The following is a 13,588-nucleotide window of genomic DNA, read 5'->3' on the forward strand; positions in this document are numbered from 1 at the left end:
CTGATGCTGATTTCTTTTTGACTGACGAGTCACATCTCCTTCTACTTCTACGCTGCGATCAGTACGTGATGTGCTAGAATGCCTTGATCTCCGCAGCAGGCAGCACCGTAGGAAAAACCGTAGAAATCCGCGGCACACGAGAGGAAATTCAGAGGATTTTTCAACGAGGAACACGAGTCCACAAGTCACGCGTATACGGAACCTGCCGGGGATTAATGCGGCCGCCCCCGCCACAACCGCCGCAATCCATCATCCCCCGTGCTGCCGTATTCGTAATCGTAATCCGTGAGGGGAACTGTCCGCACTCTGGGCTCCGTCGCCGCTCGCAACCGCCGCCTGTAGTTGTTTGAATGGAGCGAGGGAGCGCGCGGTGGATGGAGACGGTGGAGGAGGACGTGGAGGAGTACAGCTGGCGGGAGGTGGTGCTGCCGCACCTCGTCCCCGTGGTCCCCGACGGCGCGCCGCCGGAGCTCGAGCGGGAGACCGGTGAGCGCCGCCGCGGCAGGGACCTCCTCGTCGCCGTCGACTTCGGCCCAAACTCCAAGCACGCCTTCGACTGGTCGCTCGCGCACATCGCGCGCATGGCCGACACGGTCCACCTCGTCCACGCCGTGTCCAGTTGAGCCCCTTCCTGCCTTCCGTCGACTCTGAACCCTATCTGTCTGCTCCATGTACCTAGCTATTCGGAACTTAAAAACCTGGCGCCGTAGGTTGTTGAACTCAATATTACCATCTATATTTGTTGTTTATAGTTCAAATGGATCGACGTGTGTGTGGATCAGTCCTGCCTTCAGCCATCTAGTTATGCATGTTTACTCGAAAAAAAGTTAGATTAGTATTATGAATGGCACACGGAGTCACCTCTATCTTACAAACTAGGGGGTTTGCTCATATTTGCCCGCCTCCCCCAATCTCTCTCCCGAAGATGTGTGAGGCACTACATAAAGAATTGCTCTGGCTGAATGTGAATTTCGATCTGTACAGGTTTGCAAAATGAGATTGTGTATGATAAAAGTCAGGAACTGATGGAGGATTTAGCCGTTGAGGCATTCAAGACGTTACTGGTATGCTCTCTTCCTCCTTTATATATTTTTGTACCATTATGCGTAGAAGCATTTCATGTTCTGTAAATGATTTCTGACAAAAACAGAGTTGATGCAAAGTATGTACATTTGTGAATTTCTGTTTTTGCTTCTTTTCCATATTTTCCTCAAGGAATTGATACATGTGCCTTCAATTGGGAATTTGTAAGGTCCCAACCAAGGCCAGAATTGTTGAAGGTGATGCTGGAAAAGTTATTTGCCGAGAAGCAGATCGACTGAAGCCCGCTGCTGTCATTCTTGGTACACGTGGTAGAGGCCTTATTAAAAGGTACCCGACTCTTAAACTCCAAACCCTTTTTATATCTGTGGCACATTTAGATATCCAACCCTTTTGAATTAGCTTTATAGCTTATGGTCTTCTTGACTTAGCTTTATATCCAGCCAACTTTGCAAGTAGAAAATTTCTGATCATTTGAAGTCATAATACTGCTACTATCCCTTCGAAAATGAAATTTCGCATACTGCATGTAATCATAAAAGTTGTCCTACAATTTCCTTTGCGACATTTTTATTTATCACGCATCTCTTCTTTGGAACACTTCTGTGATTGCGTTCCTGCAATACACCTGTCTTGTTACTTGCAAGTTATGAATACAAATATTTGATCACAAATTCACTATCTAAAAGAATTACTTCAAGAAAAAGAAACTTTATCACAGTAATAAAACTACATGTTTTCAGTTCTGATATGTCAACAGTGAAGAGATGTCTTGATGCTAAGGGATTGTTTACTGGCTTTAGAATACCAAGGGATCTGTCTAATTAACGCCATAATTGGTTGCATGTTGTGAAATTAGGGCAGGCATGGTCCTGCTGTTTGGAAAAGTAAACATCACCATTGGAAGCAAAAAGATCTTGCAAGATTCAGATATGAAATATCCTTGCCTTTACCCCTTTTGATGTAAAACAATATCCTCATGATTTGTGCCTGGACCTCTTACTTTGCAAGCTTGCTGAAATGTGCTGAGCCCATGCTCAAATTCAATGATTCGAGAAGGTAGGTCTGATTGCTCAGTATAAAAAGCGACTTTGGCTGAATTATGGTGAGATGCTTGTACAAATGCATGGAAAGAACAGTGACTAGAATGCCTTTTTAGATAACTTGATAATTTGCAGAATCGTCTGAAATGACAAGAAGCATTTTTGGCACTAAAGCAAATGAATGCAATTAAACGTTGTTTATTATTTGTTCTTTTTACCTTTTGGTGGCTAGTTCATATTTTATTGCTGAACGTGAGCTGTAGATTGCATTTATAAGTATATCTCTAACTTTGCCTTTGTACTGTAGTGTGTTGCAGGGAAGTGTCAGTGAGTATTGCTTCCACAACTGTAAAGCAGCACCAATTATCATTGTGCCTGGCAAAGGTTAGTTCAAGTTCTTTACTTTGTATCAAGCATTTCACGAAAATAGACTGGGTATCAAGTAAAGGTCATTGCTATGGTGCTACCAAGCATAGCATGCATTTGTGAATGCACACCCTGATATGCACAGGCTGCGGATAAGCACAAGAAGCATCAAGTCTTGTTGTGGCACAAGGAAATAGTTTGTCCTATGTCTTTGAGTCTCTCCTGTATCAAATAATTGCAAGCTGTTTTTGGATCTTTCTGACGACCAAACATGTGAAAAATAAAGAACTGTTCATTTACTCTGCACACTGAAGTCTTGTTGACGAGATCAGCACAATTGGATGGGCGAAGGGAGAGAACTGATGCCCCCCCCCCCCCCCCCCCCCCCCCCCCCCTCTTTGTAGAGAGAGTAATGTTATGACCCCTGAAAACAATTAGATGTTTTTTAGGCTGAACTTTTGTTGATCTATCCACAACGAGAACTCAAAACTATGTTTCTTGGGGCCTAAAATTATGTTGTGTTCTGAACAAATACTTTTTCTGTGGTTCACAAGAAATTTGTAGTATTCGTGAAAATCGAAATAAGATTCAGCCAGTACCTTAATGCACTCAAATCATGTGCCATGTCAGTGTAGGTACATGTTAATATCCCTCGCAAAAAAAAAAGGTACATGTTAATATCGAAATAAGATTCGGCTGATATCTCTGCACTCAAATCCTTTGCGGTGGTCATTGTCAGTGTATACTGTGCAAGCGAATTATCCTTTACTTCTGTTACAAGTAAGGTTGAATTATGTCTTTGCAGAAGCTGGTGAACAGTCTGTGCTTTGAAGGAAAATGAGTAGGAGAATTGTTCCTGTTTGTTGTACTGTCAGTTTAGGTGATAAAGTGTTGTATATTGGTGTTGGTTTGTTGTGGGAACATGTTTTTAAGCGCTTTGCTTGTAATCTGAAGTTCTGAACCCTCTGTGTAGCTTGGCTCTGAAGGAATGTTTAGAAATTGGGAGAGTAGCAGACAAACATATAACACAAGAAATGTAGTTGTATTGCCATTGCTGACAGGATACTTCATTAGTACAGTTGATATGAATAAAGAATCTTCAGCCACAAATTCTGCCGTGGTTAAAACTCCAGCAATGAGGATTAATTCTTCTTACATTTCCATTTTGTGGTTGTCTAGCAAACAGTCACCTGCAGGGAAAGTAGTAGCTGGATTCAGTCACTTATGCAGTTATGCTGGAGTTAAATGTATAGGGACAAATGCACTGAATTTGCATGAACATAGTCAAAATTTATTTGATGTGCTCATTTTTGGTAGAGTTATTTGATCGTCTGCCAGTTTGAGAATTCTGTGATGGCATGTACGACCATTATGTCTCTGAACTTTAAACATGTTCAGGTTGGGGTATATTTACCCTGATCTAACCACTATTGTGTTCTTTCATTTCACATGAGGCAAAGTAACTGCTGGCTTGGCCTTCAAGAAGCAAGCTACTCACTTTCTACTGACTGAAATTGTGCATCAAATCCGCTGAACAAATTATGGGCGCCAATATCCCAGGCAGCAGTTCCAATCACCTGCACAAAGCACAAGACACTCAGTTCAGTTCGGGCTTCAGAACAGGAGGTAGCAGCAAACTCGAAGACCACTGATTCGCAGCTAGGAGTGCATACGTTGAGGCACGGCTCGATCGTCGACGGTCCGGCCGCCACCGATACCGACGGGGCAGCCGACACAGGGCAGCTCGCGGCGGCGGGCGCGTACAGGTTGTTGACGACCATGTCCAGCCCAAAGCCAGTGGAGCTTGCCGCTGCAGATGGATGCACCTGCTGCATGGGGCTCATCTGAAGGCAGGACGGCTCCAGCTGGCCGGCCGGCAGAGCCATCGCGGGCAGGGCTGCCGCCGGGCTGCACGCCTGCTTCAGCTGCTGGCCGAAGAGGTCCTCGACGATGTTGAAGCTCACCACCGGGTTGGAAGCTGCGATCTTCATGGACAGGAACTGCAAGCAAGGAGAACCTCCGGTGAGCGATCGCGTAACAACACTAGCTTAGCTAGCTGGAAGAAGCGGAGAAGACGAAGCAGGCCGGCCGGCCGGTCAGTACCTCGACTTGCTTCTGCAGGGACTGGACGTAGTTGATGATCTCGTCGAGCATGCCGGCCTTGCCCGTGACCTTGTTGCACCCGGGCACCAGCTCCTGCAGGTACCGCATCCGCTCGCTGATCCTCTCCCTCCTCACCTGCACGTCAATTCGTTCGGCCATGAATTCTGATGCACGCGGCAGGGTCGGTGACCATGAGCAAGCATGGAGCACGCAAAGATGTTTGTTCAGTAATTTAGCTGTTAATGTTTTACCCGCTCGGCAAGGCTGTGGCTGTCGGTGGCCTGGCCGCGGCGGGCCCGGACGTGGATGTAGTCGGTCTTCTGGCCGGCAGCCGCAGCCGCCGCCGCCGTCGACGCAGCCTCGGCCTTCTTCTTGGTGCCAGCCTTTGGCCGCTCCTGCTTCCCTTTCCCGGGAGCCGCGATCTCAGAGAGGCCAGACAGCTGCTTCCCTCTGGGTCTCTTGCTCATGTCGCTTGCACCACCCTGCCAATTTCAGTTTTTGACACTCCTGTCAGTCAAAGACTTGACAATCCAGCAGAAAGCCTTGCTCCGGCAACCAGCACCGTCCATGCCTGAATCTCTCACCTTGGCATCGAGGTACTCGTCCGGTTTCCTCTTCCTGAACCCGCCGCCGCCGCTGCCGCTGCAAGAGGAGGAGTCGTTGCCGTCGCCGGCGCTCGGGGCCGCCGCCGCCACGGCAGGCACGCCGAGATTCGCGCCGCACATGGCGCTCAGGTCCGGCCACTCCTGGAGGTAGCCGAAGGCGCTGCACATTGCGCTGAACTTGTCGTCGTCGAGGTCGAGCAGCCCCTGGCAGAGGCTCTCGACGGTCCCCTGGCATCGCGCCATTATCAGCAACCCCGGAGACGGTATCAACGCCGAGTCCTAAGGCTCAGGTGCTTGGGACAAGCTTTGCCTCAGCTGCTTGGTGCAGGTCTGTGAGCCACCGATGATGATGAGTGAATTGAAGCAGCGTGGTTAGCAATTATGTAGGAGGGGTGTGTGGCGTAGGAGAGGGTCTTGTGGGTGAAGCTTGCGCGTCCCTTTCGCTTCCCGGCTTGTGTGCCCTCCTGGAAAATTTCCCAATCCATATATATAGGGAGAACGACGGGTGGATAGATAGGGGAGCCCGGCGCCCTTTGCTTGGGGTGATGGTACTTGGCCATGGAAACTGCAAAGCAGCAGGGCATCAGAAATGAACACCCAAGATCGATGCCTACGAAAACCTAGCTCTTTTAGCATCTAGTTAACGCATGAGCATCTTCAAAATTCACGCGTTCCGAATGAAGCTTTCGATGGAGATTATATTGGAGAGGTGTGAAAAGAGTGCAAACGGCAAAGGCTTTGGGTTCTAGCTGTGCGTGTGCTGACAGTGAGATGCGCCATTCTGAATTTTTCCTGATGCTGCAAAAAGGACGAGAGGGGGGAGACGACAGCTGCAATAACAGCAAGGACAGCTCTATCTTCTCTGTGCTGGCCGGGCCCCAGTGACTGACCACACGTTCTCTGCCACGTTGGCTTTCCACAGTAACAGGTAAGGTCACCAGAAAGATAGTAAGGGCGTGTTGGATCTCTCACCTTGTTGCCTCGCTAGTCGCTAGCCAAAGACAACCTTGCCAGCGGAGACAAGCCAAATTGGCTCTCTTGATCAAGCAAGGATAAATCTTGAAAGTATGAATAACAAGGCAGCGGATAAAGGAACCAAACACCATGAACTTTGCTCGGCCAGGCAAGGTGAGCACCAGCAAGGAATCCAAACATGCCCTAAACTACTGGCAGTGGCAGTTACTATTTTTATGACGACATAGGTATATTAATTAACGAAGTAGCATTACAAACACTTGTGATTAAGAAGAACCTAGTCCTAATTGACAACGAGGATGATGGCGACACAGACCACGGGTAAGTCCCAGGCTATACAAAGGTTGTGAGACACTGGGGCGGAAGGGCCTTGTTTCAAAGAGCAGATGTTGGAGTGGTCTTTGATGTCCTTCATGGTAGAGAATCTCTGACGAAGACAAATGTTGAGGGGTGAAATGCCGAAACAAAGGAGAGGTCGATAGAGTCCCGTGGAAGGCAGTCGAGCTTAATTTGAGAAACCAAAAGCATAGTGAGCTAGTCGCCGAAGAGGAATAAGGACTTGGTCACGACAATCCTGGAGCGCTGCTTGACAAAGATCTTTATTTTATTCTTCCCTAAGTGATGACCTCTTTTGGTGATGGGAGTGGCCTTGCCATAGCCGTCGGCAATGGCAACTCCAAACTTGAGACCGCCAAGAACTACAGGAGGTAGCGGGACGGGGGGAGCCTATTCAGACGAAACACACCAAGAAAACTACAAAAAGAAACTAGAAGGGTATAGAAAGGTCAGGCCTCCTCCCTTACCCCGCCACCGAATTTATTGGAGGAGAGAAAAAAAGGATCCGAGATGTAAAGGAATCTAGGTCGGATCTAGAAGAGTGATGGGGAACGATGAAGGGTTGAGGAAGCAAAGAGCAACGGTAACTATTGTGGATTTGCGGTTATACTACAACTATGGATGTCGTCTTACTCCCTCATTTTTTTATTATCTCTATTAGAGTTAGACATATTTTATCAAGAAAAACTAAAAAGATGTAAATAATTTACATTGAGCAGATTGAGCTTATGGATTAGGATGTGCCACTCTAAGTGGACATATACACAAAGCAATTTTCTCATGATCAAAATGGAAGAAAAGGAATCTTTCCTTGAAATAAAAATGGAGCAAAGGAGTACTACGACGGGCACTGTACACGTGCACATAGCCAGGTCCAGCAATGATCAGGCCTGACTCCAGTGACTCCTGATACGAATCCGGAAGCATAAAGCATTCTGAGATCTGTCATCGCGTTTTGAAAGCTGAAAATCGAGTGAAGACAGGGCATGGCGTATCGAAGACTAGAACCGGCGGCTTTCACTTGGCAGAGCAAGGATGAAGTTGAGGATTTGTATTTGGAAAAAGTCCATTTTTAGCCCTATAACTGTGACTGCAGTTTGTTTCTAGCCCTCAAACTTGAAAACCAGACACGCGCAGTCCCTTAACTCTCGAAACCGTTTAAAATTGGCCTTCGCGCCCATTCGATCGTGGTTTCGGCCCAGTCAACCCGCCACGACCGCGGTTTCGGCCCAGTCCTTATCCCTTCGCGACTGCCGCGCGGTCAACGAGCGAGAGCAGAGAGGGAAGGAGAGAGAGAGAGACAGAGAGAGAGAGACAGCGCGCGCAGGGCGGAACGGAGGGGGCAGAAGGCACTGGGGCGCCGGCGGCGGTCCTGGGGCCTCAGCGGAGCAGGCTCCGCGCGTGAGCTAGGCGGCAACGGCGCTCGGCATGGAGGCAGCGGCTCGCAGCGGCCCAAGGCGGCGTCCGTCTCAGCGCGACGACGGCTTCAGTCGCGGTGGCGCGGCAGGCGAGGGCGGCTACTAGCGGGCACGGTGTTTCTACGGCCTCATCGCGTAGGGCTCCGTGGCCCGTGCGGCTCGGCAAAGCAGAGCGGAGTCGGGTGAGCGTCCTCCTGCGGTGTTCGACTCCAGTGCGATGGCGAGCAGTGGCTAGCCCGTTCTGCGACGGCTGCGGCGAGCGCGGCTCCGGCGGCTTCTTCGAAGGGCCGTGGACCAAGGTGGCCTTCGGGTCCGGCGGTGCTCAGCTGATTCGGGCTGGCGGGAGGTCGATGGCGGTCTCCGACGAGCTGAGGCAGATCTCTGCTGTGGGGCTGGCCACGGCAGCTGACTGAGGGCGGCGGCGGCTGCCCGAGGTGGAGGCCAAGAGAGGAGGGGTGCTCCGTCGTTCCTTGCTCACGTACGGGCACACCAAGAGTGTTGTGTGCTCCGTTGCGCTCCGCCTCGGTGTCTCCCCGCGCAGCAGCTCTTCATCCGCGGCTACGGGCTCCTACTGCGCCGACGCCGCACGCAGTGCTGAGTTCGAGCTGCCGCTGGAACAGGAATCAGAAGCACGTCGTCGTTGTATAGGAAGGCGACGCGGACCAGGCGGACCAACAACAGACAGGGACGACCCTGCGGCCTCGACCACTGGACGCCATGGAGCTCCGGCTGCGGCCGCTCGACGCCGTGGAGGTCCGGTCGCGGCCTCGACACCCGCCCTCCCCGCGCAGGTGCTAAACGCCATGGAGCTTTGGCTGTGGACGCTCGACGCCTGCCTCCCCATGCGCGGCCGCTCGACGCCATGGAGGTCCGGCTGTGGCCGCTCCACGCCCGACTCGCGCGTCTCCCCGCGCCGACCCGCCTCGACGCCATGGAGGTTCAGCCGTGGCCCTCCTCCCCATGCCGCTGGAGGGCGCGTAGGTCAACACCAAGACACCGAGGCCGCGGTACAGGCCACGCACGTCGTCCACGAGTAGGATCTTCCGGCTGACGACGTCGACCGGGGTCCACACCACCTGCGCGGCTACGGCAGCAGAGACACCGCCCGCGACCAAGGCGGCAGCAGATGTGGTCGGTTCCGCGACACCGAGGCAGAGCGCAACGGAGCACATGGCGCTCTTGGTGTGCCTGTACGTGAGCAAGGAACGGCGGAGTGCCCCTCCTCTCTTGGCCTCCACCTCAGGCAGCAGCCGCCGCCCTTAGTCTGCTGCCGCGGCTAGCCCCGCAGCAGAGCTCTGCCTTGGCTCGTCGAAGACCGCCACTGACCTCCCGCTAGCCCGAATCGGCTGAGCACCGCCGGACCCGAAGGCCACCTTGGTCCATGGCCCTTCGAAGAAGCCGCCGGAGCCGCGCTCGCCGCAGCCGTCGCAGAACGGGCTAGCCACTGCTCGCCATCGCACTGGAGTCGAGCACCGTAGGAGGCCGCTCACCCGACTCCGCTCTGCTTTGCCGAGCCGCACGGGCCACGGAGCCCTACGCGACGAGGCCGCAGGAACGCCATGCCCACTCGTAGCCGCCCTTGCCTGCCGCGCCGCTGCGACTGAAGCCGCCGTCGCGCCGAGACGGACGCCGCCTTGGGCCGCTGCGAGCCACCGCCTCCATGCCGAGCCCCGTTGCCGCCTAGCTCACGTCGGAGCCTGCTCCGCCGAGGCCCCAGGACCGCCGCCGGCGCCCCAGTGCCCTCTGCCCCCTCCGTTCCGCCCTACACGCGCGCTGTCTCTCTCTCTCTCTCCTTCCCTCTCTGCTCTCGCTCGTTGACCGCGCGGCAGTAGCGAAAGGATGAGGACTGGGCCGAAACCGCGGTCGTTGCGGGTTGACTGGGCCGAAACCACGGTCGAATGGACGCGAGTGCCAATTTTAAACGGTTTTAAGAGTTAAGGGACTGCACGTGTCTGGTTTTCGAGTTAGAGAGCTAGAAACAAACTGCAGCCATAGTTAGAGGGCCAAAAATGAACTTTTTCCTTTGTATTTTGGCCTGTATATGCTATTTACGGTGATGTGTCCTCAGTGGCTCCGTATAAATGATAAGTCCCCTTCGGAACAATCTGGCGTTGTTCTAGGACAGTAGCCAAGCAGACTAATGCCTGCTTACCTAAGCTTCCGTTGTTTTTGCGGGCAGGCTACATGATTTTAAATAAAGTTTGGTTCCGTCGCAACTATAAAAAGAACACGTAATAGTGATTCGTACGCTCCCAAGAGGAGCAAGCGGTTAGCGATGTAGAGCATATTAGGTATTCCGACGTCGTATCGTGAGATGTCATCTCCGTCGACGTCGGTCCTAAAGGTGTACAAAAAAATCTTCAGCGTGACCCAGGTAATATACAGGCGGTACGTGAGTTCTTCCTAGCGGACAACGACGTAGGTGCGCGCAAGCGGTGATGTTGCCGCTCGGCAGCCGAGCATAGACCTCCTAGCCGGCGTCGCAATTCGGGTTGATCAGTGTCCAATGTAACACCGTAGCTTTCAGTATACTAGAAGGATCCGAGCATCTATTACAACTCTTCTGCCCCCCTAAGGCATGTTCTATTAAATTTTTTTCTCTACCTCAATACAAAGAGACACAAATCTTTTGCGCGATCAAGGAAAATAATGACTCGTACAAAAATGGTGGGTTCTTTAGGTGAAAACAAGATCCAACATTTTCGTGATCTTGGGGGGCACAAAGAAAGTCCTATCGCTTCTTAACGTGTAAAAATTAACGTCAGACATCACTATGGTACACCCTCTGTTTTAAATTACATGTTATATTAATTTATATCCTACCTTTTGAGTCAAATGTTTTTTTTATCTTTAATCATCAATTTAAAAAACCATATACATTAACAAAACTTGGGTTTCGAAGGTTAGACACTCCCGAGCTATTTTAGCTTAAAGTAGAGAACTTCTCACTCAGCTCAAGAAAACTCATAAATTCCTTGCCCCGCCGATCCATTTTACCTATGCTTTAAGAACGCGGGACATGCTAGGTTTTTTTTTTCCACACCGTCGACCATAAATTCGCCTGACTATAATATATATGTTTTTTAGGTTCGCTGTAAGAAATACTTTCTACAGTTAAGATGCATGCTTCTGCCAAAGCCGGCCTAGCCAGTATTACAAGCCGGCTTGATCGGGTTTGATGATCAGACCATCCCAAGTGGCAAACCTGGCTTAGTGGGGTTTCTATACCGACTTAGCAGGTAAAAACCTACATTAAATTGTTAGTTGCTCCCCCCCCCCCCCCTTCCAAATCAAGTTGAACTTGGTGTATGACTTCTTGATGAGTTTCTTTGATCGGTGTCGGTGTTTCGTAAACCGGACTAGTAAACTTATACGATTATAGTGCTGCTCTAGGAAGACGATGGTAACATCTAAAAGACATGAGGATTTATATTAGTTTAGGCTGAAGCCCTACGTCCAGTCTCAGAGATGATCGAGTGTGTGTTCCTCGCTTGAATGCTCTAAAGTTCTTACAATGGGGGGGGGGGGTGCAAAAATGGTGGAAGAGGAAGAAGAGCTAGAGCTAAGAGACGGGCAGCCCAAAGGAAAGCTTTAGGAGCCTGCTACGACGGTGAATGAGTGAGTGAGTAGGGGACTCAGAATATCCTTTCTAGATGGGTGCCCTGGTGAAGGGTCGAGATGGCGACTAGAGGGGGGGTGAATAGTCTTTTCTAAAACTTAATCGCGTCGGCTAACCGATACAAATACGGAATTTAAACTAACGGTTTAGCCAAGACTACACCCCACTATATGTATTCACTAGCACCTTGCAAAGATAACAATTATGCAACAAAGGTGCCGGACTAGCTAGAGCTCTCCTAAACAATTCTAGGAGCAAGGTTACACAAACATATGCCACTAGTACTTTAAGCGACAAGGGAGCTCCTACACATGCTAGTAAGCAAAAGCACAAAGCTAACTAAGCTCACTAGCAATGCTCAATAACAAGGCAACCAATGCCTAATTAGAGAGCGCAAATACTTAGTTACACAAACTAAGCAATGTGACTAACAAGGTTACTAAAACCAAATTAGCCACGCAAAGGAGCTACTTCTATGCTACACAAGCAAGAAGGTAATTATCAAGCTACGCAAGCTATCTAATTACAAGAGCAACAACACAAGCTTAATGTATATGAAAGTAAACGCAAGCTTGTGTAACGGGGATGCAAACCAACGGGAAGAACAATGTTGACACGATGATTTTTCTCCCGAGGTTCACGTGTTTGCCAACACGCTAGTCCCCGTTGTGTCGACCGCTCACTTGGTGGTTCGGCGGCTAATTAGCATCACCCGCTAAGCCCGCACGTCGGGCGCCACAAGAACCTACCCCTTGAGTGAGGGTAGCTCAATGACACGCTTTACTAAAGTTGCTCTTCGCGACTCCCGCGGGGCGAGCACAATGCCCCTCACAAGCACTTCTTCGGAGCGCCGCACAAGCTTCTTGCGCGCTTCGACGGAGACCACCACCAAGCCGTCTAGGAGGTGGCAACCTCCAAGAGTAACAAGCACCACCGGCTTGCAACTCGATCACCTAGTGCCACTCGATGCAACCTCACGATGCAATCGCACTAGAATCGCTCACTCACACAATCGAATGATCACTATCAAGTATATGTGTGATGGAGGGCTCCCAAGCACTCACAAGCATGGACACTAAGTCCCTTAAGGTGCTCCACACCAGCCATGGCCGAAGGCCACTTCTATTTATAGCCCCAAGGGCTAAACTAGCCGTTACCCCTTCATTGGGCAACGGTCGGGTCGACCGGACGCTCCGGTCGTGTTGACCGAACGCTGGACTTCAGCGTCCGGTCGCCCGCAGACGGCCACGTGTCCCGATTCCAATGGCCATTTGACTTGACCGGACGCAGCAGCACTCAACTGACCGGATGCTGGACCCTCAGCGTCCGGTCGTTTCCAGTAAGCTCCCGAGCATGACCGGACGCGTCTGGTCAAACGTGATCGGACGCAGCCAGCGTCCGGTCACTCTCCAGCTACTGCGTCACCGTACGTCAGCGCGACCGGACGCAGCCTGCCAGCGTCCGGTGCATTCAGATCCAGCGTCCGGTCAGTTGACCGACGCCAGCATCTTCTCCATTCTCTTCACCCTTGCTCAAGTGTGCTAACCACAAGAATTTGCATCCGGCACAATAGAAAATAGACACTCCATTTTCCCGAAAGCGCCGAATCGAGCCTCGCAAGCTCGGTGGGAGAGAGAGAGGGACCCAAACCCATCTCAACCCTGCAAACACCACCGCCTTTGTAAATGTGCCAACACCACCAAGTGTACACCACCATGTGTAAGTGTGTTAGCCACTTAACTTGCCACGCCACTCGATCCTAGCGACAATGCAAAGTTAGATCACTTGAGTGGCACTAGATGACCGATATGCAAACAAGTTTGCCCCTCTTGATAGTACGGCCATCTATCCTAAACCCGATCATAAACTTCTCTACACACCTATGACCGGTGAAATGAAATGCCCTGGGTTATACCTTTGCCTTGCGCATTCCATTCCATCTCCTCTAATGTCGATGCAACACATGCACCAACACGATCAACAATGATATGATCCACTTCATATCATCACATGATCATATTGGTTCATCGATCTTGACTCTACTTGCTCTTCACCGTTGCCATCGTCCATCAGCGCCAAGTC

General features: G+C 50.9%; 2 protein-coding genes across 2 annotated transcripts; one reads left to right on the forward strand and one right to left on the reverse strand.

Annotated features, from left to right (window-relative positions):
* Positions 1-60: 60 nt before the first annotated feature.
* Positions 61-3,582, forward strand: LOC136467549 (universal stress protein PHOS32-like). The gene is made up of 5 exons (XM_066466300.1): positions 61-618; positions 985-1,064; positions 1,253-1,371; positions 2,392-2,468; positions 3,256-3,582. The coding sequence occupies exons 1-5, from the start codon at positions 351-353 to the stop codon at positions 3,279-3,281; spliced, it is 570 nt and encodes a 189-aa protein (XP_066322397.1). The 5' UTR covers positions 61-350; the 3' UTR covers positions 3,282-3,582.
* LOC136467548 (basic helix-loop-helix protein 79-like) lies at positions 3,506-5,961 on the reverse strand. The gene is made up of 6 exons (XM_066466299.1): positions 5,138-5,961; positions 4,805-5,035; positions 4,554-4,688; positions 4,124-4,450; positions 3,949-4,027; positions 3,506-3,640 (listed from the first exon to the last, which is right to left on the reverse strand). Exons 1-6 carry the CDS (start codon positions 5,399-5,401, stop codon positions 3,603-3,605), a joined length of 1,074 nt encoding a protein of 357 aa, XP_066322396.1. The 5' UTR covers positions 5,402-5,961; the 3' UTR covers positions 3,506-3,602.
* Positions 5,962-13,588: the final 7,627 nt, after the last annotated feature.

Source organism: Miscanthus floridulus, chromosome 7, assembly GCF_019320115.1.
Source record: "Miscanthus floridulus cultivar M001 chromosome 7, ASM1932011v1, whole genome shotgun sequence".
NCBI lineage: Eukaryota > Viridiplantae > Streptophyta > Magnoliopsida > Poales > Poaceae > Miscanthus > Miscanthus floridulus.

Bases quoted from the DNA above. Each gene is read 5' to 3' on its own strand.
- LOC136467548 (XM_066466299.1), bottom strand. From the start codon at position 5,401: ATGGCGCGATGCCAGGGGACCGTCGAGAGCCTCTGCCAGGGGCTGCTC. The intron at 4,451-4,553 runs GTACTGACCGGC...CCTTGCTTGCAG, and splicing joins CCCTGCAGAAGCAAGTCGAG to TTCCTGTCCATGAAGATCGC. The intron at 3,641-3,948 runs GTGAGTAGCTTG...CTTTCCCTGCAG, and splicing joins ACAATTTCAGTCAGTAGAAA to GTGACTGTTTGCTAGACAAC.
- LOC136467549 (XM_066466300.1), top strand. From the start codon at position 351: ATGGAGCGAGGGAGCGCGCGGTGGATGGAGACGGTGGAGGAGGACGTG. The intron at 619-984 runs GTTGAGCCCCTT...CGATCTGTACAG, and splicing joins CCTCGTCCACGCCGTGTCCA to GTTTGCAAAATGAGATTGTG. The intron at 1,372-2,391 runs GTACCCGACTCT...TTTGTACTGTAG, and splicing joins GGTAGAGGCCTTATTAAAAG to TGTGTTGCAGGGAAGTGTCA.